General features: G+C 42.0%; 1 protein-coding gene across 3 annotated transcripts in view; it reads left to right on the plus strand.

The window, feature by feature from the left end:
- The first annotated feature begins 280 nt into the window (after positions 1-280).
- The window catches only part of Ints4 (integrator complex subunit 4), a 122943-nt gene continuing 99193 nt past the window's right edge, over positions 281-24030 (plus strand). The window contains exons 1-3 of one of the 3 annotated variants that reach the window (XM_070034928.1): positions 281-397; positions 6698-6892; positions 23602-23719. In XM_070034928.1, coding sequence (XP_069891029.1) covers positions 344-397; positions 6698-6892; positions 23602-23719 — 367 coding nt within the window. In that variant the 5' untranslated portion in view covers positions 281-343. Of the gene's footprint in view, positions 398-645; positions 724-6697; positions 6893-23601; positions 23720-24030 lie in introns of those variants that run through there. The other 2 variants (XM_070034929.1, XM_070034930.1) reach the window with 2 other exon arrangements.

Raw genomic sequence — 24030 nt, forward strand, 5'->3', positions numbered from 1 at the left:
CAGCGGAGTTCCAAGCAACAACCGCTGGGAATAGCACAGAGTGTGGGGAATCTCACCTCGGCCTCCCTCCGTTATTTCTCGAGCCGGTCCCGAAAGCCATTCCAGGTTTTGCCTGTAACTCTGGGCCGCACGGCTCCTTCCACTCTTCCCTTTCCTCCCACCGGGTTGGCTCGCCAGAGGCCCCGCCCCCTTCGGACTGCGCATGCGTCAGGAGTCAGGTGCTGGGGGTGGGCCTCTCTTTCCCGGAAACCCGCGCTGCCTCGTGGGATCTCGGCGTGTTGTTCCGGCATCTCTTCACCCCGCCTTCCTGGAGTACGGAAGCCGCGAGGGTTCGGTGGCAACCATGGCGGCGCACCTGAAGAAGCGGGTGTATGAGGAGTTCACTAAAGTGGTTCAGGTAAGCGTCGACCGGGAAGACGCCAGGACCCATTTAGGGGCGGGGTGTCCGGGCATTTTACCAGGGAAGGCGTCGCTGTCCCGCGTGGAGTTCCGCGGAGCTCCGTGGAGGCGGCTCGCGGGTGGGCGTGTTCGGTGGCGGCCGCCGCTAACTTCTCTGTGATTTTCCTCTTCCCTTTCACTTTTGGGGACTCCTGGGCCTCGCCTCCAGGGCCTCACGCATGCTGGGCAGCCGTTCTGCACCCGCCCCACTTTAAAAGCCAATACTGGGAAGAGATACACAGTCCTTTCCAGTTTGCACACCACCTGCCACCACGCCAGGCCCGGGTAGGTTTGCATCCTCCAGGCTCCAGTGCTCCAAACTTCCAGGGACAAGTTGGGATGTCTGCCGAGCGTCGTGGTGCTGGGAGAGGACTCTGGAAAACTCAAGGTCCTGTCCAAACTGGCGAGGGTCACAGGCGTCCCAGGGTTGGTGGCACACCTAGAAAAGAGAGCAGTGCTCTCCTCCGTTGGAGTGAACTTAAAGACCCAAGGCCAAGCCCCTGTCAGAATAATCAGTACTCCTGAGTGTTGCTGAAGAAGAGGCGGCTCTCGAAATCATTCTTGTGTTCTGCTTCCTAGCCTTTGTATTCAGACCACTTGGGAGATTTGGTTAGACTGTAGATGCTAACGTATCAGGTGGGGGGATTGAGGCAAGATTCTTCCTAGTTCATCTGCCCTTAGATCCTTAGACATGTAGAGTAGTGAAGCTTAAACCCATTCAGCCAGGAAAAAAGATCCTTAAACACCTCCTTCCTTAATTCAGCAAGATATGAATAAAAAAAAAGGTTACTGTGTATCGGCACAATGAAAAGTGTTGGGTTATAAAAATCCAACACACATTAGGGTCTCTGTATTTTGGGTGCTCACTGGTAATAGGGAAGCCAGAACAGTGCATCTATGATTATAGAGTATTGCATCGACAACACAAGTCTTCTGTTCCTTTGAAAGTCCTTGTCCTAAAAACAATTTCTCAGCCTTTTGTGATATGACCATTTCCCTCTCCAGCCTCATTGTCCCTCCTTGCCTTCTTTCCCTTTTTTCCCTTCTCTTCCTCTCCTCTCCTTCACATTTTAGTTATATAAGGCGGGCTTTCATTGTGACATTTCCATACAAATATTATAGTCAATCTCAACCTGCCCATCAGTCTCCTTTACCCCCCACCTCCCTTTTTTTTTGTGTGCCAGTTCTGGAGCTTGAACTCAAGGCCTGGGTGCTGTCCAGGGACATCACCCTGAGCTTTTATGCTCAAGGCTAGCGCTCTACCACTTGAGCCACAGCTCCACTTCTAGCTTTTTAAATATTTAATTGGAGATAAGAGTATCATTGATGGGGCTGGGAAGGTTGCTCAGTGGTGGAGTGCTCACCTTGCATGCATGAGGTCCTGGGTTCGATACCTTAGCACTTCATAAGCAGAAAAAGCCAGAAGTTGAGCTGTGGCTCGAGTAGTAAAGCTCTAGCCTTGAGCCTTGAGCTGAGGGACAGCCTTCAGGCCCCATGACCAACCAAAACAAACAAAAAAGAGTGTCATTGATTTTCCTGGCTGATTTCAAACTTCACTCCTCAGCTCTCAGTCTCCTGATTAGCTATCAGTGCAGGACAACTCCTGCTCCTCCTCCCCAAAAAAGAATTCTACCAAGTTTTATTGTTCTGTTTCATATGTACAGGCAACCTATTTCCATCATATTCATCATCCTTTACCCCACTTGTTAGCCCAACCTCCTCCCTGTGGTACCCACTACCTCAACAGAGCCTGCTTCCCTATGTGCTGAAGCTACTATTTATTAACGGCTTCCATTGCGATTATATTATCTTCATAGACCGTTGCAGTATATTCATGCTCTGTCTTTTTTTTTCTCCCCTTCCCCTCATCTACCTAAGTTAGGATTTATGTGTATAAATTTGTGTATATAATAGCTTTGATTGAAATCTGGCCTTGAGGGGGTGGGAAGGTGGCTCAGTGGTAGAGTGCTTGCCTTGCATGTATGAGGCCCTGGGTTCGATTCCTCAGCACCACATAAGCAGAAAAAAACCCAGAAGTGGCACTGTGGCTCAAGTGGTAGAGCACTAGCCTTGAGCTAAAGAGCTGAGGGAAAGTGCCTAGGCCCAGGGTTCAGGCCCCACAACCGACAAAAAGAAAGAAAGAAAGAAGGAAGGAAGGAAAGAAGGAAAGAAAGAAAGGAAGAAAGGAAGGGAAAGAAAAGAAAGCAAGCTGGCCTTGATATACTTGATATTGTTGTTTACTGTCACTTCCTTTCTGTCCAGCATTATTGTTCTTTCTTTCTGGATATCAAGCTTTTCACATCTCTAAAACTTCGAAATTTGTGGCTGGGAAGGTGGCTCAGTGGTAGAGCGTTTGCCTTGCATGCCTGAAGCCCTGGGTTCGATTCCTCAGCACCACATAAGGAAAAAGCCGGAAGTGGCGCTGTGGCTCAAGTGGTAGAGCGCTAGCCTTGAGCTGAAGAGTAGTTGAGGGACAGCGCCCAGGCCCAGAGTTCAGGCCCCATGATTGGACCCCCCCCCCAAAAAAAAATAAATAAAACTTCAAAATTTCTATACCTATTTTCTCTTTACATATAATTTTTTCCTTCCCTTTTCCTTTTCCTTTCTTCTTTCCTTCTCTTTCTTCCTCCTCTTTATTCTTCCCTCTCCTCTACTTCTTTCCCTTTCTCTTTCTCTCTCTCTCTCTCTCTTTTTTTTAAATGGTGTTGGGGCTTGAATTCAGGGGCTTTTGCTTGACATTTTCCACTCATGGCTGGGGCTCTGCCACTTGAGCTATGCCTCCAATTTTGGCTTTTTGCTTATTAATTTGAAATAAGACTTGTCTCTTGAGTTTGTTTGCCTAGGCTAGCTTCAAACTGCAATCCTCAGGTCTCAACTTCCTGAGTAACTAGGTGCAAGCCACTAGCATCTAGCTGTTTTTTTTTTTTGGGGGGGGGTCGGTCGTGGGGTTGAACTCTGGGCCTGGGCGCTGTCCCTCAGCTCTTCAGCTCAAGGCGAGCGCTCTACCACTGGAGCCACAACGCCACTTCCAGTTTTCTGGTGGTTTATTGGAGATAGGAGTTTTACGGTCTTTCCTGCCTGGGCTGGCTTTGAACTGCGATCCTCAGATCTCAGCCTCCTGAGTAGCTAGGATTACAGGCGTGAGCCACCAGCGCCCGGCTAACTTTTTTTTTTTTTTTAAAGTTTGGGGGACTTACAGTTCTACTTTAAGACCTAATTAAGGGCTGCTGGAACGGGGCTGGGAAGGTGGCTCAGTGGTAGAGCGCTTGCCTTGCATGCCTGAGGCCCTGGGTTCAATTCCTCAGCACCACATAAGCAAAAAAGAAAAAAGCTGGAAGTGGCGCTGTGGCTCAAGTGGTAGAGCGCTAGCCTTGAGCTGAAGAGCTGAGGGACAGCGCCCAGGCCCAGAGTTCAGGCCCCATGACCGGACCCCCCCCCCAAAAAAAAAAGTGGTAGGGCTGCTGGTGGGGTTCAAGTGGTAGAATACCTAGTGTGTACAAGGCCTGAGTTCTAAGCTTAGTACACTGCCAAAACCCAAATCAGATCAAACAAAAAAATAGAAAAAGTCCCAACTGAAACCTCTGCTATACAGACAAATGAGAGAGAACTGATGAGAACTTGTGTGTATTTAGTGCCTATTATGTATACATATGATAAAGACATGATAGATGTGATTCAGGCTTCTCAAATCCTCCCCACCCCCTTTTTTGTTGTTGGTCATGGGGCTTGAACTTGGGGTCTGGGCACTATCCCTGAGCTCTTCTGCTCAAGGCTAACACTCTACCACTTTGAGCTACAGTGCCACTTTCAGCTTTCTGTTGGTTAATTGGAGATAAGAATCTTCCTGCCTGGGCTGGCTTTGAATCACTATCCTCAGATCTCAGCCTCCTGAGTAGCTAGGACTACAGACATGAGCCACCAGTACCCAGCTCAAATGCCTATTTGATATAGTATTGGTATGCTATTTTGTAGAAGAAAAGAAGGCCTACTCTTAGCTACTAAGTTGTTTTTGAATATTATTCTTCAGACCCTTCTTTTAACAGTACTAGGGTTTAAACTTGGCCTTGGTTGTTTTTGTGTGTGTGTGTGTGTGTGTGTGTGTGTGTGTGTGTGTGTGTGTGTGTGTGTGTGTGTGTGTGTGTGTGTGTGTGTGTGTGTGTGTGTGTGTGTGTGTGTGTGTGTGTGTGTGTGTGTGTGTGTGTGTGTGTGTGTGTGTGTCTTGAACTCAGGGTGTTGGTGCCATCCCTGAGCTTCTTTTTGCTCAAGGCTAGTGCTCTACTACTTGAGCCACAGGACTACTTCTGAGTAGTTTATTGGCGATAAGACTCTCAAGGACTTTTCTGCTTGAGCTGGCTTTGAACCTGGATCTTCAGATCTCAGATCTCAGATCTCCTGAGTAACTAGGTACTGAGTCACCAGTGCCTGGCATTATTGTTTTTTAGTGATGCCATACAATATTCCTGGCTAGAATAATCCTAATCTCTTCTACAGACAAAAGTGAATTTATAGGGAGATAACTGCCTAGCACACCAATATGATATATTAACTGATAAGGGAATTTATTGAATATGCATTTATCTTATATTAGGATCTCCTCGTTATCTCTTCTTTTTTTGTTTCTTTCTTTCTTCTTTGTGTATGTTTTATAGCCAAGGCTAGCCTTGAATTCATGGTCCTCCTGCCTTAGCTTCCTGAATGCTGAGATTACAGATGTGCATTACCATGCTCATCAGGATCTTGCCTGGGAGGATCTTTTCTGTATGTGCCCATCATTAGCTGATTTAATTTCTGGACTCTTTTATATGAACTTTTTGGCACAAATTATTTGGAATAGTTCTAGTTATCCTTGGAAGAACATAATCACTCTATTTTCTGTGTGCTCTGATTCAGATGATCCCTAGTGGTAAAAGTGCTATCATCATTCCTATTTTACAAATGCTAAAAGTGAGGTGTATGTCTTAGAACAGAGCTGTAGAGTTGGAATTCAAAGATGACTATGAATTCCAGTTCAGGCATTCATTCAGTAAACATTAAGTAGCTAGGTAAAAACTCATTACTGTACATGTTTCCTAGGTACAAGGTAGTGCAGTATGGGGCTTGGGGTCAAAGTAGTCAGCTGCATTTCTTGCTTTCTTCTTTCTTCCCTCCCTCCCTCCCTCCCTCCCTCCCTCCCTCTCTTTCTTTCTCTTTCTCTTTCTCTCTCTCTTTCTCGCTTTCTTTCTTGCTTTCTTTCTTTCTTGCTTGCTTTCTTTCTTGCTTTCTTGCTTTCTTTGTCGGTCATGGGGCTTGAACTCTGGGCCTGGGCACTGTCCCTCAGCTCTTCAGCTCAAAGCAAGCACTCTACCACTTAAGCCACAGTGCTACTTCCAGCTTTTTCTGCTTATGTGGTGCTGAGGAATTGAACCCAGGGCTTCACGCATGCAAGGCAAGCGCTCTACCACTGAGCCACCTTCCTAGCCCCTCAGTTCATCTCTTCATCTCAGACATGAACCTTGCCAGTGTGATTATAATACATGGCTCAGTTTCAGTTCTGTTATCTCCAGCCAGAAGTTTTTGTCTGATACTGTGAGAGTTCTTCATATCTTCTGACGATAAGTCCACTGTCATATGTGATATGCAGATATTTTTCCCAATCTATAGATTTTCTTTTCATCGTCCCTTCCTTCCTTCCTTCCTTCCTTCCTTCCTTCCTTCCTTCCTTCCTTCCTTCCTTCCTTCCTTCCTTCCTTCCTTCCTTCCTTTCTGTCATGGGGCTTGAACTCTGGGCTTGAGCGCTGTCCCTGTGCTCTTCAGCTCAAGGCGAGTGTTCTACCGCTTGAGCCACAGCGCCGCTTCCGGTTTTCAAGTGGTTTATTGGAGATAAGAGTCTCATGGACTTTCCTGCCTGGGCTGGCTTTGAACCGCGATCCTCAGATCTCAGCTTCTTGAATAGCTAGGATTACAGGCATGAGCCACTGGCGCCCGGCTTTATCTTATTTTCTTTATAATCTTTAATTGTACAAAAGGGATTCCAATCAACATGTCATTTGATGAATACATTCATCTTGCTCAGTATTTCCATCATCTTATCTGAGGTGAGGGAGGATGTGCCCTGACAGAAGCCAGTGTGATGCAGTTGGGACAGGAGAAAAGAATATAGAGAAACAGCTGGAATATATTTTTGTTATACAGAAAAATTATTTTCAGCAAATGAGGCAGACGTAAATCGGCAGAGTCTGTTTTCAGGTTGACATGTCTTACCTTTTGTATTGTGTTACAGCAGCAGCAAGAGGAAATTGCTACTAAGAAACTTCGACTTACAAAACCAAGTAAATCAGCAGCACTGCACATAGACCTCTGTAAAGCAACCTCCCCGGCCGATGCTCTGCAGTACCTTCTTCAGTTTGCCAGAAAGCCTGTGGAGGCAGAAAGTGTGGAGGGAGTAGTCAGGATTCTCTTGGAACATTATTACAAGGTAAGAAGATCTTAAGGACCTGATGGGATTGTGTGTAAGAACTGTGTTGGATTTGCTGAAGGGGTTAATGTTATAAATAAATATTAAAGAATATTTAACAGACTTTTACAATGATTGTTTTCCTTGAGATTCGCCAATATAGAGGTAAAACATGAAAATGCTGTCCTGAGAAACCTATGATATACCAGATGGTGACAAACGTGTATCTCAGTACTGTGAGCTCAGTATGTACTGAGTGCAGTGGGAGCTCAAAAGAGGAGTTAAATCAGACTAGATGCCACTGTAGCCAGATTCTTTTCTAGAATGTATTTTAGCTTGCTGTTTCTGTTGTAATATGAGGAACTAATTATGTACCTAATGGTAGTAGCCCTCTTTTTTCGTTGAAATAGCCTTGCCATGTAGTCTAGGATACTTTCAAATTTGGAATTCTTCTGCCTCAGATTCCTAATTGCTGGAATGACAGTCATGTACCACCATGTCTAGCTTCCCTTTGTTGAGATGTAGTTTTACCCAAGGTAAACTTTTTTGCTTAGGCTGAGAACTTCATCCTTCAATTTCTATGTCCCAAGTAACTAGGTTGGCTCACCCCTTCCTGTCCCTTCTTTCCCCTTTTCCCTTTCCCTTCCCTTCTGCCTTCCCTTTCCCCTCCCTCCCTCCCTCCCTCCCTCCCTCCCTCCCTCCCTCCCTCCTTCCCTCCTTTCCCTTCCCTCCCTTCCCTCCTTCCCTTCCTTCCCTTCCTTCTCTTCCTTCTTCCGTCCCTTCCTCCCTCCCTCCTTCATCTTCTCCTTCATTCGCACCCTTCCTTCTCTGTTTCTCTCCTTTCCTTTCTCTCCTCTTCTCTTCTACTTTTCCCTCTCCACCCCTCACTTCCCCTTCCTTACTCTTCTCTTTTTCCTCTCATTTTGCCAAATTTATTCTTTTTTTTCTGCTAGAAAAATTAAGATTATTAATTTTTTCTCTCACTAGGCCCACGATTATATATATAAAAAAGAAACATCTTTTTGAAAAAAAACCCATTACTACCTAACCACTAGAATAAAACAAAATAATATGTCATCTTAGTCCATATTGAGCTAGGTATTGGTGGTTCACTCTTATTATCCTAGCTACTCAGGAAGCTGAGATCTGGAAGATTACTGTTTGAGGCCAGCCTAGTCAGAAAAATCCACTAGACTCTATCTCCAAAATAATCAGCAAAAACTAGGGCTGGAGATAGGGCATAAGTGGCAAAGTACCAGGGGAGGAAGCAAACTGGGTTTGAACCCCAGTACTGCCAAAAATAAAATATAGTAAAGTAAAGTAATGAGACTTCTCTGGTTCTCAAAATTAAAAAAAAAAAAAGTGGTACTGGAGATTGTATCCAGGGTCTCTTCAATTGCTAGGCAGTCTCTACCACTTTCCCCAGACCTTTTGTTTTTGTTTTATTTTGAGATAGGGTGACTTTACTTGGGTGGGGCTTAAAGTCAACCCTTCTGCCTTTGTTTCCCAAATTGCTGGGAAGTCTAGTGTGTGCCACCATACCTGGATTCTTCTTATTGTTGATGTGTCAACTTAGAATGCAAATCAGGCCTGTTTAATGGCATCGATATTATGAAGCAGAGTCAGTAGTTCTGTAAAATGTCTCGTTTTCTGGATATGTTTATTTGTTGGAGGTTAACTTGCTTCTTTGACCCCTATATTTGCTACAAACTGGAAAGTTAGATGTATAGATTTTGTTAAATTCAAGTTAAGCATATTTTTGAGAATTGTAAGGGTATTTTATGAGACTGGGCACTGGTGGCTCATGTCTGTAATCTTAGCTACTTAGGAGGCTGAGACCTGAGGTTTGAAGCCAGCCTGGGCAGGAAAGTCCATGTAACCTTGAGCAAAAAAAAAAAAAAAAAAAAAAAAAAAGTCCAAGGACAGGGCACAGGCCTTGAATTCAAGCCCCAGGACTAGTACATTAAGAAAAAAAAATTATGATGTTTATTTGTATTTCATAGTGAACCTGTTAAGATAATATCTTGATGTCTTGTCTTGTAAAACTCAGTCTCTATAAGTGATATTTGAATATATTCATTCACTTTATCTTTAATTTCTAACATAAAAAATCTCCCTTATATATGTAATGTTCTATTTTAATCAGAATGGGCAGACTTTTCCAACTGTAGCTTTTCACATGATATTTATTCTGCCACTACCCTGAGGTCTGGTCAGCCATTTTCCCAAAGCATATCACCTTTCTGCCTTCCTCTCTCCCACCTTCTCTCCTTCTTCCCCTTCCTTCTTCCTTTTTAAAATTTTCTCCCAGATACATTTTAATAAAAATCAAATATGTCAGCCGGGCGCTGGTGGCTCACGCCTGTAATCCTAGCTACTCAGGAGGGTGAGATCTGAGGATCGCGGTTCAAAGCCAGCCCGGTCAGGAGAGACCGTGAGACTCCTAGCTCCAATAAACCACCAGAAAACCGGAAGTGGCGCTGTAGCTCAAGTGGTAGAGCGCTCGCCTTAAGCTGAAGAGCTGAGGGACAGCGCCCAGGCCCAGAGTTCAAGCCCCACGACCGACCAAAAAAAAAAAAAAATCAAATATGTCCAAGAAATACCCACTGCATGCCTGTTACTCAAACAGAACCATAACAAAAGAAAATGTATCATATAATTGAAAGGAAAAGAAGTTGGAAGCTGCCTGCTGGTGACTCTTGCCTGTAATCCTAGCTACTCAGGAGGTTGAGATCTGAGGATTGTGGTTTAAAGCCAGCCCTGGCAAAAAATTCCCCATGAAACTCTTTATCTCCAGTTAACCATCAAAAATTGGAAGTGGAGCAGTGACTCAAAGTGGTAATGGGCTAGCCTTGAGCAAAAGAACTCAAGGGGTAGCTCAGGGATAGTACCTGGGCCCTGAGTTCAAATCCCATGACCTATTTAGAAAAAGAAGAAAGACACTCAAGCTCATCAGCTGCATCCAATGTTAAAGTCACATTCCTTTTTTTTTTTGTAGGTCATGGGGCTTGAACTCTGGGCCTGGGCGCTGTCCCTCAGCTCTTCAGCTCAAGGCGAGTGCTCTACCACTTGAGCTACAGCGCTACTTCTGGTTTTCTGGTGGTTTATTGGAGATAGGTGACTCACAGTCTTTCCTGCCTGGGCTGGCTTTGAACCACGATCCTCAGATCTCAGCCTCCTGAGTAACTAGGATTATAGGCGTGAGCCACCAGCGCCCCGCTCACATTTCTTCTTATGGACTGTGGTTAGAAATCTTGATTAGATACCAAAATAAAGCTTAATATGGGGCTGGGAAGGTGGCTCAGTGGTAGAGTGCTTGCCTTGCATGTATGAGGCCTGGGTTCGATTCCTCAGCACCACATAAGCAGAAAAAGCTGGAAGTGGGGCTGAGGCTCAAGTGGTAGAGTGCTAGCCTTCAGCTGAAGAGCTGAGGGACAGGGCCCAGGCCCAGAGTTCAGGCCCCACGACTGACAAAAAAAAAAAAAAAAAAAAAAGCTTAATATACATGCTAAACTCTATGCATATTAGGTAATGAGATTCTATAGTTCCCTGTTATACTCTGAACCTGATAAAACAAATACAGAATTTTTATTTTTCTTTAATCAAGATCTCCAGGACAGGAATCAAAGATAAATAGAAGGCTTTGGTTTTTCTTTTCAGATTTGGAGGATTTTTGTTTTCTGTTATTTTATTTTTTAACAATGACAAATGAAACACAAGAAAGCTTTACTTCAAAAAAAACTAGCAGTTCAAAAAAGTCTGTCAGGAGATGCTCTTTCTCAGTCAGTCCTTTCCTTCTCAGCTCTTTCCCAGCTCTCTTAGCTCTTTTTCCTAGCTCTCTCTCTATCCCTGCTCTTTCCCACCTCTTTCCCAGCTCTCTCCCACCTCTCTCTTTTCTAGCTCTCTTAGCTCTCTTTCCCAGCTCTCTCTCTCCCACTTCTCTCTTTTCTAGCTCTTTCCCAGCTCTCTCCCACCTCTCTCTTCTCTTTTCTAGCTCTCTTAGCTCTCTTTCCCAGCTCTGTCTCTTTCCCAGCTCTCTTTCCCAGGCCTTTAAAAAAAAAAAAAAAAAGTCTGTCAGTTATATTCTAGACATTTAAAACTTACTTTAAAATTTAGCTATTTGTAGTAAAAACTTTTTTTTTTGAGGTACAATGGCAGTTTTTAATACAACCACAAATCTTCACAAAGTAATTCTTTGTACCTAGGCTAGCAACATGTTGAACTGTTACATTTCTACACATATATGAGCATTTTACTGAAGAACAATGTTAAAAGCAGAGTAACATAAGCAATTACCTATGCAAGGTAAATGTGAGTTATTTTTCTTCTTGAATCACTTTGTTGCCTAGACAAGGTAAATGTGCTTTATTTTTCTCCTTAAATCATTTTATTGCATAGTCAATTGCAATTACATGTCAGTAAATGTTACTGATTCATGGAATAAACTTTGAACTGTGAGGTATGGTGGCTTCCTGTAAGAGAGAGCATAACATGTAAATCTGAATTTTTTTTTTTTGGGTCCGGTCGTGGGGCCTGAACTCTGGGCCTGGGTGCTGTCCCTCAGCTCTTTAGCTCAAGGCTAGCACTCTAACACTTGAGCCACAGCGCCACTTCCTGCCTTTTTCTTTTTGCATATGTGGTGCTGAGGAATCGAACCCAGGGCCTCAGACATGCAAGGCAAGCACTCTACCACTGAGCCACCTTCCCAGCCCCTAAACCTGAATATTTTAAGTGATATACTTTCTTTTTTTTTTAGCTGCCATCTACAAAAAAGACAAATCCAGCACTTGAAGACACTAGAAACTAGTGTTCTTAAATCAATAAAAAATAAAAAATAAAATCTTTAATAAGTCTCAACTAGGGGCTGGGAAGGTGGCTCAGTGGTAGAGTGCTTGCCTTGCATGCCTGAGGCCCTGGGTTCGATTCCTCAGTACCACATAAGCAAAGAGAAAAAAGCCGGAAGTGGCGCTGTGGCTCAAGTGGTAGAGCACTAGCCTTGAGCTGAAGAGCTGAGGGACAGCGCCCAGGCCCAGAGTTCAGGCCCCATGACCGGACCCCCCAAAAAAAAAAACAAAAAAAAAATAAGTCTCAACTACTTCCTATCATTTTTTTTATTGGATCATTCATTATAAGGAAGATAACTAATATTGAAGTGAAACTATGGTTGTTACAGGTTTATGGTTTAAACCAGTTATTAAAAAAAAAAAAACAACCTGCCAGGTAACTGCTCACTAAGATCCTGATATATATACCTCAACTTACAATTCAAGATTACCATTAAATACTTCTTTTTTTTGGTTGGTCATGGAGCTTGAACTCTGGGCCTGGGTGTTGTCCCTGAGCTTTTCAGCTCAAGACTAGCACTCTACCACTTGAGCCACAGTGCCACTTCCGGTTTTCTAGTGGTTTATTGAAGTTAAGAGTTTCATGGCTTTTCCTCCCTGGTCTGGCTTTGAACTGAAATCCTCAAATTTTAGCCTCCTGAGTAGTTAGGATTATAAGTGTGAGCCACTGGCACCTGACACCATTAAATACTTCTAAGTCACTTGAATTACCATGGTTATAAGACAATTAGGAACCATATATATATATTTTTTCCTTTTTACAAAGGACATGCTTAACATTTTCTGATAATTCTTCTAAACTCAGATTAAGCATAAAATTTCAAAAATGAGTATTTTCTAAAAGTTATGTGGTTAGAGTTGGTAGCAAAATATATTACACTTTTTAAAATATTTTCCCCATATAGTAGATACAAATAAATGTAAGTATTGTTTTAAAACCTCAAGAAATTAACACAAACCAATTATGTGAAATTAGAGGATGAGAATACTGACATTCCAGCTAGAATATTTTAATAATTTCATACTTTCAAAGTGGACAGTAATTCACGTTCCCTATGTTTTGATATAATTGTTCTCTAAATTCTGTGTCCAGAATACTATTTAATGTTAAAATTGGGTGGTTATTCATATATTATTCAGATCCTCTAGAATATAAATCATGATTGGTTAAGTTTTTCAGTTGACCCTCATATAACATAACTGAAAAGCATCACAGAAGTAGAATCAAATAAAATAAAAAATAAGAGCTACCAGAAGATCTAGTTGAACAACAAAGGTATACAACAAAGAAAAACAAACTTTACGGGTTCTTTTATGAAAGAATAGTAAACCTTATGTTTTGTCAACATTAATATTGTGCTCAATGGGTGGATGGTAGTCCCTTTTTGAGATTGGCAGTCCCTAGTGTTTTAGAGAGCCTGTCTTCCTATACAGGTACTTTGAGAACGAAACACAGTATTTAGAAAGAGTGGAAAATTACCAGCTAAAAATAATTGACAGCTAAGTCTGTCATTTTGGTCAGATTACTAGGAGGGATGTGCATTTTTATGAAACCACATTTTCAAAACCTTAAATGCTTGTTTTTTGTTTGCTTTTGTTGGTGGTAGGGCTTGAACTCTGGGCGTAGATATTGTCCCTGACCTCTTCAGCTCAAGGTGAGCTCTCTCTCACTGGAGCCACAGCGCCACTTCCGGTTTTCTGGTGGTTTTATTGGAGATAAGAGTCTCATTGATTTCCTGCCCGGGCTGGCTTTGAACCTCGATCCTCAGATCTCAGCCTCTTGAGTAGCTAGGATTACAGGTGACCCAGCAGTACCCAGCTTACATGCCTCATTTTTAAGACTTAAATTTACTCTTACAATATTTTAAGCAGAGCTCTGCTGAATAAAGCATTATAGATATGATTTGGTTGCAGTAGATCTTTGCTGACCTGTCCAATGTGATACATACACAGGAAAGCTAAGGTAACTGGTTCTTCATCAAATAGAAGTTTTGAACATCTAATACAACTTGACTCCATTAGACTGCACCAAATGACCTAATGTACAATTGTATAATACTGAACCTCAGAGGGATCAACAATATACTGTTTTCAGGGTAGTTAAGAGAAAGGAAATCAGAACAAGAATACCGAAAGGCCAACAGGAATTAACTCTTAACAGAATAATTCTAGTTATTTTCACTATGCTAGATAAAAGAGATTTATTTGTATTTTTACTTCAAAAAGAGGAACACAAAGCAAGTTACTTAGTGTAGAAAGTTACGTTGCATAGTGCCTCTGAGTATTAGGGGAATGTATGGATATCATTCCCATCAGTAAAGCTCCTCAAAAGAGAGAGCCAGGCATCAGTGGCCTGTAATTCTAGCTACTCAGGATGCTGAGATCTGAGTATCGAGGTTCAAAGCCAGCCTGGGCAGGGAAATTCCATGCTTTGAAAGGTGGTCCTCAGATCTTAGCCTTCTGAGTAGCTAGGTTTACAGGTGAAAGCCTGTTAACACCTCTTAGTTACTTAACCTTACCATACCACTTAGAATTAAGTTTGTCACATTTTCCAAATGGCAGTTTTTCTACATCCGAATGAAGTCATGAGTCTCAGGAAACAATTTAGATTATTCTTCTAAACTTGTGTATCAAATCCTGTATTTTTCATAGGCTTTTTTGAAACATGTAAAAAATAAGAACTAACCATACCAAATGTCAGTAATAAGCCAGACACATTATTTTTGGGAAATGACTATTTTAAAAGATATTTAGTAATCAAAGAAATCCAATTCCCACTCCCCCCTTTTTTTTCTTTAAAAATCTGGCTAACATCTGTAATCCTAGGTCCTCAAGAGGCTGAGATCTGAGGATCATGCCTGGAAGCCATCCTCAGCAGGAAAGTCCTTGAGAGTCTTTTTTTTTTTTTTTTTTTTTTTTTGCCAGTTGTGGGGGACTGAACTCTGGGCCTGGGTGCTGTCCCTCAGCTCTTCAGCTCAAGGCCAGTGCTCTACCACTTGAGCCACAGCGCCACTTCCGGCTTTTTCTGCTTATGTGGTGCTGAGGAATCGAACCCAGGGCCTCATGAATGCAAGGCAAGCACTCTACCACTGAGCCACCTTCCCAGCTCTCCTTGAGATTCTTATTTCCAATTAACCACCAAAGAGCCAGAAGTAGAGCTGTGCTTCCAGTGGTAGAGTGCTAAAAGCCCCAGGACACACACACACACACACACACACACACACACACACACACGCGCACGCACGCACGCACATACACACACACACACACACACACACTTTATTTATTTATTTATTTTTGGTTGTTTGTGGGGCTTGAATGCTGGGCCTGGGTGCTGTCCCTGAACACACACACACACACACACACACACACACACACACACACACACACACACACACACACACACACACACACACACACACACACACACACACACACACACACACACACACACACACACACACACACACACACACACACACCTGGGTGCTGTCCCTGAACACACACACACACACACACACACACACACCACACACACACACACACTTTATTTATTTATTTATTTTTGGTTGTTTGTGGGGCTTGAATGCTGGGCCTGGGCGCTGTACACACACACACACACACACTTTATTTATTTATTTATTTTTGGTTGTTTGTGGGGCTTGAATGCTGGGCCTGGGCGCTGTCCCTGAACTCTTCAGCTCAAGGCTTGCGCTCTACTACTTGAGCCACAGCACCACTTCCAGATTTTTCTGTTTATGTGGTGCTGAGGAATTGATCCCAGGGCCTCATGCATGTGAGGCAAGCACTTTACCACTGAGCTACCTTCCCAGCCCAAAGTATATATTTAGATAAATAATTTGTTACTACTAAAATATTGTTCTGCAAAGTTGGTAATGAAGGACTGGCAGGTCACGAGAGGGAAGAGAAGGAAGTAGACACCATTAACACAAAATAGGAAAATTATACACCTGTAATCAGTTTGTTATACTAAGTATAATAGACTAGGATCATCTTAGTCTAAAATACCAAAGGCTGCTTGAAGAAATTCACCATTTTACAGGGATCTTGGATTTGTATGATACATGAAGATCAGTGAAAAGCAATTCCCTACCTTGGAGCAATCCCTTTTTCTACTACAAATCTTGGTTTCTCGACTATGCCTCTGTGGAGAGGACCTTTTTTTCTGCTATCCAGTCCACCTAGAGAGCTTATAAGTCATGGCAGGTAAGTTTCTTGATGTCTCTTGATGGCTCAAGTCTTCTCATTCAGATGGACTTTTGAACATTATGGACCTGTTGCTAAGGTTCAGAATCATTAAACACAATAAAATCAAATTGGCTTATTTCCTACCACTGTTAGTGCACACTTTCATCACATTCTCTTAATATTTATTTATTTATTTATTTTTGGTGCCATTGCTAGGGCTTGAAGTCAGGACCTCATACTTTTCACTTGGCTTTCTTTTTTTTTTTTTTTTTTTAACGGTGTAATAGATAACTTGGCTTTTTTTCCCTCTCAAAGCTTATGTTCTGTCACTTGAATCACACCTTCATTTCCATATTCCTATAATTTTGAAATAAATACTTTAACTTTTGATTTGTCAGCTTTATGAGGTAGGTTGACAGTGAAGAGTTGATGACCATCATAGTGTCTCATGATGCTTTGGAGTTTAACACTGTCTTGCTCATCAGTCTGGTAGATTGGCATGAGTCCCCTCTACAGAGGATTATTTATCCGTTATTCTTTCCTTCTTTGATCAATCTTACACATCTGGTGTCATCTGAAATTTAAATAGAGACTCTGGACAGGGCTGTGAAATTGGGCCTGTAACAGTGTTAGTTGCTATTCTAGTAATTGGAACAACTTCATTGGAGAAAAGCTCTTATTGCTTACAATGCTAAGGAAAATGTCCTCAAGTCTTCCTGTATTGACTGAGGTATGTCTGTAGGTGCTGGGGAAGAACTCTTCTGAGCATCTTCAGTAGTTTTTTCTGACACAGGCTCAAACTTTTCCTCTTAGATTTCAGATTGCTCTGGTTCAGCAGCATGCTCCTCTAAATGATCTTCTAAGTCATTGCTGACCGTCTGACTATAGCATAATCCAGAATCATCATGTACTATCCCATGTGTCGTCTTCCTTCATGTTCTTACACTTCTTCAGATTCCTCTTGAGGCTTACTAAGTAAGCCACCAGAGACCTCACTTTGCTATCTGCATATACATACCATTATGAATTTGGAATTTGTTGGCTCTCAAGAGCCCTCAAGAGTAAGGACAAACACCTGCATGAATCCCTGCAGAGCCTAGTTATTGTTAGATTAGCAGCCTCATTGAGTAGTAGCATGAGCATCAACATAGTAAATGTATGTATGGCAGTTGACTAAGTTTTGTGATATCACTTTCTTGTGAATTTTTTTCTGTCCATAGTTTGCATCTACTGTCTTTCCAAATCTAGAATGAGTTCTTTCCAGAATCTCTGTGCAATATGTCTATACAGTATGTAGTACTGTTTCCCAGCCAGCAGTGTGCTAGGCTTCTCCATGACCATTGCTTTGGTCAGTTCAGCTGAACAGGAGAGCAAAAAAAATTTGTTCCTCAGTACAGAGGATGGCAAGACTCCCTCATTCAGTTGTGTCTGCTACAAGTCTTCGCATTTATTTTTCTCTCATATTTCCATATCTACTTTATTTTTTTAATTGTTTTTTTTTGGGTCTGGTCATGGGGCTTGAACTCTGGGCCTGGGCGCTGTCCCTCAGCTCTTCAGCTCAAGGCTAGCGCTCTACCACTTGAGCCACAGCGCCACTTTGGCTTTTTTCTTTTTGCTTATGTGGTGCTGAGGAATCGAACCCAGGGCCTCAGGCATGCAAGGCAAGTGCTCTACCACTGAGTCACCTTCCCAGCCCCTTCATATCTACTTTCTATATGTCATGGAAATCCTTTCCAAATGCCGTTTTTCCTCATGGAGTCTTCCTTTACTCTTGTTTCATATTGAGCATGCCTTTCCTACCCAGTACTTTCTGGCTTCCTTCTCTGATTTTTTTTTTTCATAGCACCTACTTTCTAGTATGCTAGTAATTATCTCATTTGTTATGTTGCTCCAATTCTTGATTTTTTAAAGTGATGCATCTGTAATACCAAGAACACTGGTAAGTATTTATTGAATGGACTAATAGATGGTTTCTACTCAGCTAACAAATATTTGTTATGCACCGGGCAGTGTTCCAGATACTGGGGAATGCCTTGTTAACACAACCATTAGCTCTTTTGTGTTACCATTATTAATCTAAGTGTCCTCCTTTTCAGACTTCACACTTAAGAGGATCCCTGGAGCATTGGAGAGTTAACTTCTGACTTTGGTCCTTTTGATATTTGTTAAAAATGATATAATTCCCCTGTCTTTTCATCTATTCTGCCTCCAGATGAGAAGAATGAAAGGCCACTGTCTGGCTGGACCTCTTCCTTTGCCTCTCAGATCTTCCACTTTTTGTAACAGAAACAGTAGAAACCATCTGATGGAGTACCTCCCATCTCTGAACCCTGGCCACTTGCTCTTCTTCCTTCTGCTCTTCTCCACTTTCTTTTCCCTTCTGTGCCAGTGGAACATCTGGTATCTTAAATTTCTTTTTTTCTCTCTTTCTTTTTGTCAGTTGTGGAGCTTGAACTCGGCCTGGACAAGCTCAAAGTGAGTGCTCTACCACTTGAGTGATAGCTCCACTTCTGGTTTCCTGGTAGTTAATTGAAGATAAGAGTCTCCCAGACCTTTCAGCCCAGGCTGATTTTTTTTTTTTTGTCCGGTTGTGTGGCTTGAACTCTGGGCCTGGGCACTGTCCCTCAGCACTTCATCTCAAGGCAAGCGTTCTACCACTTGAGCCACAGCACCACTTTTGGTTTTCTGAGTGTTTTATTGGAGATAAGAGTCTTATAGACTTTCTGGCCTAGGCTAGCTTTGAACCATGATCCTCAGATCTCAGCCTCCTGAGTAGCTAGGATTACAGGTGTGAGCTACTGGTGCCTGGCTGGTATCTTAAATTCCTTCATGTGAACTCTTCATTCATCTCCTCCTACCTTTTGGTTGCTTTTTGTTACCTTTTGTAGTCATCATTTTTCCTTCCTGCCTTCTCAGCCCAGGATGCTGTAGCCAAGTTGCTGTTTCTCTAGTCTCCTTACATTTGGACAACACCACTTTTACTGTCTTTTGGCTGCTCTTTAGCTCTGAGATTTTCTTTGTTGGCTTTTTCTCAATTGTCTGTCACTGGAAGATGAATGAGGGCTTCTGTCAGCTTTAGTATTATAGGATAAAAGTTGGGAAAAAAATGAAGAGAATAATTTTCTGCTCTTCATGCAGGAAATGGGACAGACCCCATATATATATATATATATATATATATATATATATCTGTATATATATATATATATAATATACATAGTCTTCAAGTACGTGTGTGTGTGTGTATATATGTATAATATACATAGTTTTCGAGTAGTTGTACAAAGGAGTTGTCATTCAACAAAGCAGTTTATGAATAGAATGCATCTTGTTCAATGTCAATCATTTCAACATTCTTACCTGTCCCTCCTCAACCCACCCTTTCCTCACTTTTCTTAATTTTGTTGTGACTCCCTTCTCTTCATTTGTCCACTCCCTTCCCCATGACCCCACTCTACTCCTTTCATATTCCTGTTTCCTGGTGTTTATTTTCTGAACTATGATTTTGTGGGTTTTTGTTTTTGTTTTTGGCTAGTCTTGGGGCTTGAATTCTCTGGGCCTGAGCGCTGTTCCTGAGCTTTTGTGTTCAAGACTAGTGCTCTACCACTTGTACCACAGCTCCACTTTTGACTTTTTATGGTTAATTGGAGGTAAGAGTCTCCTGGGCTGGGCTGGCTTCAAACTGTGATCCTTAGATCTTAGCCTCCTGTAGCTAGGATTACAGGTGTGAGCCACCAGCACCTGGTTTATTTTGCCTTTCTAAGGAATCAGACTGTTTTTAGTGCTCCCTGAATCTACCATATTTCAGTTAATACATTTGTGTATACTTGCATACTGCCCAAACTACTTACATATTTATGAGTGAATTCTAGCTTCCACAGAGAGAAAGCATGCAACCTTTGTTTCTCTGGGCCTGACTTACTTTACTTAACATAATTTTTTCTAGGTCTTGCCATTTCTTTGCAAATGATGCACACTATCATTCTTTCTTTTCTTTTTGTCGGTCGTGGGGCTTGAACTCTGGGCCTGAGTGCTTCCCTGAGCTCTTCAGCTCAAGATGAGTGCTCTACCACTTGAGCCACAGTGCCACTTCCGGTTTTCTAGTGATTTATTGGAGATAAGAGTCTCACGGACTTTCCTGCCCAGGCTGGCTTTGAACCTCGATCCTCAGATCTCAGCCTCCTGAGTAGCTAGGAATACAGGCGTGAGCCACCGGCGCCCGGCTTATCATTCTTTCTAATAGATGAGTAAAATTCTTACATTTTCTTAATTGATTTGACTATCACAAGGCATCTGGGCTGTTTTTATTTCATGGTTATGGTGAATAGTGTTACAGTGAACATAGTTGTGTTGGTAACTTTAAACCTCCTCCTCCCCCCAAACCTGGGGCTTGAACTTAGGGCCTGAGAACTGTCCCTGAGCTTCTTTAGTTCAAGCCTAGCACTCTGCCACTTGAGCCGCAGCACCACCTCTGGCCTTTTCTATTTATGTGGTACTGAGGAATCAAACCCAGGGCTTCATGTATGCTAGGCAAGCACTCTGCCACTAGGCCACATTCCCAGCCCTTAGTTTGTATTCTTTTTCACTCAAGGGTGAAATTGCTGGATCATAGAGTAGTTCTACGTTTAGTTTTTTGAGGAACATTCACACTGCTTTCCAGAGTGGTTGAGCAAGCTTACATTCTGACAATGTATTAGGGTTCCTTTTTGCCCACATCTACATTAGCATCTGTTATTGTTTGTATTCTTGATGATGGCCATTCTAACTAGGGTGAGGTGGAATCTCAGTGTTGGTTTGATTTGCATTTTTCTTTATGGCCAGAGATATCAAGCATTTCTTCATGTGTTTGTTGGCCAGGTTTTACTTCTTTTTCTGAGAAGTCTCTTTTTATAAAGCTCATTAGCCCATTTATTAATTGGGTTGTTGATTCTTTGAGGGTTTAGGTTTTTAGCTCTTTATATTCTGGATATTTAGGCCATTGTCTTATGTGTAACTAGCAAAAATCTCCCATTCTGTTGGCTATCTTTTTAGCTTATTAACAGTGTCCTTTGCTGTGTAGAAACTTTCTAGTTTGTTTGTTTTTTCTTTTTTTTTTTTATTGTGAAAATACCGTTTAGAGGGGTTACAATTACATGGGCAAGGCAATGAGTATATTTCTTATCAAGCATTGTTGCCTCCTCCTTTGTTCCCCTTCCTATCCCTTCCCATCTCACCACCCCCCCCCCCAAGTTGTAAAGTTCGTTTTTTGACATAATGTTTCATACATCTCATTGTTGCAATGGGTCTACCTGTATCCCTATTTGAAACTTTCTAGTTTGATGTAATCTCATTTATCAAATATTTCTTTGATTTGCTATGCTTCTGGATCGTTACTCAGAAAGTTCTAGCATGATTTTTTCTTTTTTTTTAAACTAGCCATCCTGATGGTTATGAGGTAGTATTTCATTGATTTGCATTTCTGAGTATCTTTTCATATACTTTTTTTTTTTTTCCCAGTCATGGGGCTTGAATTCAGGGACTTGGTGCTGTCCCTGAGCCTTTCTGTTTTCAAGGATAGAGTGCTACCACTTGAGCTATAGCACCACTTCCAGCTTTTTCTGAGTAGTTTGTTGGGGATAAGAGTATCACAGACTTTTCTGCCTGGGCGGGCTATGAAATGCAGTCCTCAACTCTCAGCTTCCCAAGCAGCTGGGATTATAGATGGTGAGCCACCAGTGCGTTGCTTTTCATGTGCTTTTTGATTATTTGTATATTTACTTTGGTGGAATGGCTAAGTCCTTTTTCCAATTAGTTTTGATTGTTTTAGATGCCGAGTTTTAGGACTTAGACATATTTAGACAAATACTGGTATTAATCTCTAATCAAGAAAATAACAAGACTGGAATGTAACTAAAGAGGTAGAGCACCTACCTGTTCACTGTGTGCTTATTTCTTTACTAGCCACTTTCCTCTCCTGTGGTAGTTATTAGCTCCACTTCACAGAGGAGAGTCAGAGAGGTTAATTGTCTGTTCAAGACATATACTTAACTAGGTATAGTGGTGCATATCTACAATCCCAGCTTTCAAGAGGTTGAGGCAGAAGGATTGTGAGTTGGAGTCCAGCCTGGGTCACATAGTGGAATCCTGTTTAAAAACAAAAACAGTAAAATCATCAACACTACCAAAAGATGTATACATAAACCTCGTGTAATGAATTGGGCTTTGCATCTAGGCCTGACTGATTTCAAGTTCATGCTCTTATATTGCACTCACATTGTATGAAAATTATTTTCCCAAGCAAACAATGTTCCCATAGTATATACATGAATTCATAAAGGGATCTTAGGTCTCTTGACTCCATAGCTGCTTTCCTTTCCCCATTGTGAGCCCTCATGCTGTGCCTGGCTGCATCCTTGGAAACTATCCTATCTAGAAGGCACTTCATCCTTTTTCAGCATATATTTAAATAGTTTTGTATTCAGTATAGAAAGATTACTTAATCTTCACACTAGCATAATGCTTTTTTCCTGCATTATTTCACATGAATTTATTGAGCATGTTTAGGGGTGGTCATTGTGCTACAGATGGGTATGATGATAAATGAAGAGATGTGAGCCTCTTTTTTTTTTTTTTTTTTTGGTCGGTCGTGGGGCTTGAACTCTGGGCCTGATGCTGTCCCTCAGCTCTTCAGCTCAAGGCGAGCGCTCTACCACTTGAGCTACAGCACCACGTCCGGTTTTCTGGTGGTTTATTGGAGATAGGAGTCTCACGGTTTCTCCTGCCCAGGATGGCTTTGAACCACGATCCTCAGATCTCAGCCTCCTGAGTAGCTAGGATTACAGGCGTGAGCCACCAGCGCCCGGCTCTCTCTCTCTCTTTTTTTTTTTTTTTTGGTCCGATCGTGGGGGCTGAACTCTGGGCCTGGGCGCTGTCCCTCAGCCCTTCAGCTCAAGGCTAGCTACCACTTGAGCCACAGCACCACTTCCGGCTTTTTTTTTTTCCTGCTTATGTGGTGCTCAGGAATGGAACCCAGGGCCTCATGCATGTAAGGCAAGCACTCTACCACTGAGCCACCTTCCCAGCCCGTGCTTCTCTTTTTTTAACCATAGCAATCTTGGTGTGTGGTAGAGATCATCTGCAGGGTTACCTCTCCCCATTGATACTACGATGGGAAGACTATTCATTTCTCTGTCTCCTTTGCATCTGGGGCTCAGGTACATGACCTGTACTCAGACATTTACATTATACTTCAACCTTATAACAAGATCTGGTGATTGGAAAAAAGTAGGTAGAAGGAAAGGTTGTTTCTGGTGATAGCAGTGGTAGCTGCAACTCCACTATCCAGGGATTCAGAGAGCAGTGGAGCTGGCAGCCATGTTGAGTGTTCAGTGCTGGCAGTGTAGGTACAGGTGTCTGGGTCTCCAGCAGAAGGAAAGGTAATGTCAACTGCACATTTTTGGTTAGAAGTTAATGATATCAGGAAGGCATGAATGTTTTTTTACTTTAACTTTGCAGTACTTGATTGTGGAAGATGCTGATTGAGAAAATTATAGAAATATATAAAGTTAGGTTTTCAAAAATGAAGCCTTAGAATACCTGGATCTTTGAATCTCTTATAGGAAGCTACTTTCACATTTTCCTGTTTATTGGTTAACTAAGAGTAGAGCATCAAGATGACAGTTGCTTCTTTTGTTCCAGGAAAATGACCCATCTGTGAGACTGAAAATCGCGTCATTGTTGGGTTTATTATCAAAGACTGCAGGCTTCTCACCAGACTGCATTATGGATGATGCCATTAACATACTGCAGAATGAAAGTAAGTTGCAATTTTAAAACTGTGTAGTCAGAGCCAAAATCTTTAAATTCCTTTTGTATAGAAAAAGCTTTGTGTTTGTTGTTATTTAAAATGAATTTGAGAAGGGATAACATTGATCATGAAGCATTGTAGCCCTCATCTCATTGGAAGTGGAACCTTTTTGTACAACTATTAATAATAATACTAAAGAAGTAAAAATATAAAGAAGAAAAGGAGTTTGAGGGTGATTTAATAACATATCTATGTAGGTTTACATTGGAATGTGAATACACTTTCCTTTCTTGATAGCTCTCCTGTATTGACCTCTGCCA

Source organism: Dipodomys merriami, unplaced genomic scaffold (assembly GCF_024711535.1).
Source record: "Dipodomys merriami isolate MVZ:Mamm:240054 unplaced genomic scaffold, mDipMer1.0.p SCAF_25, whole genome shotgun sequence".
NCBI lineage: Eukaryota > Metazoa > Chordata > Mammalia > Rodentia > Heteromyidae > Dipodomys > Dipodomys merriami.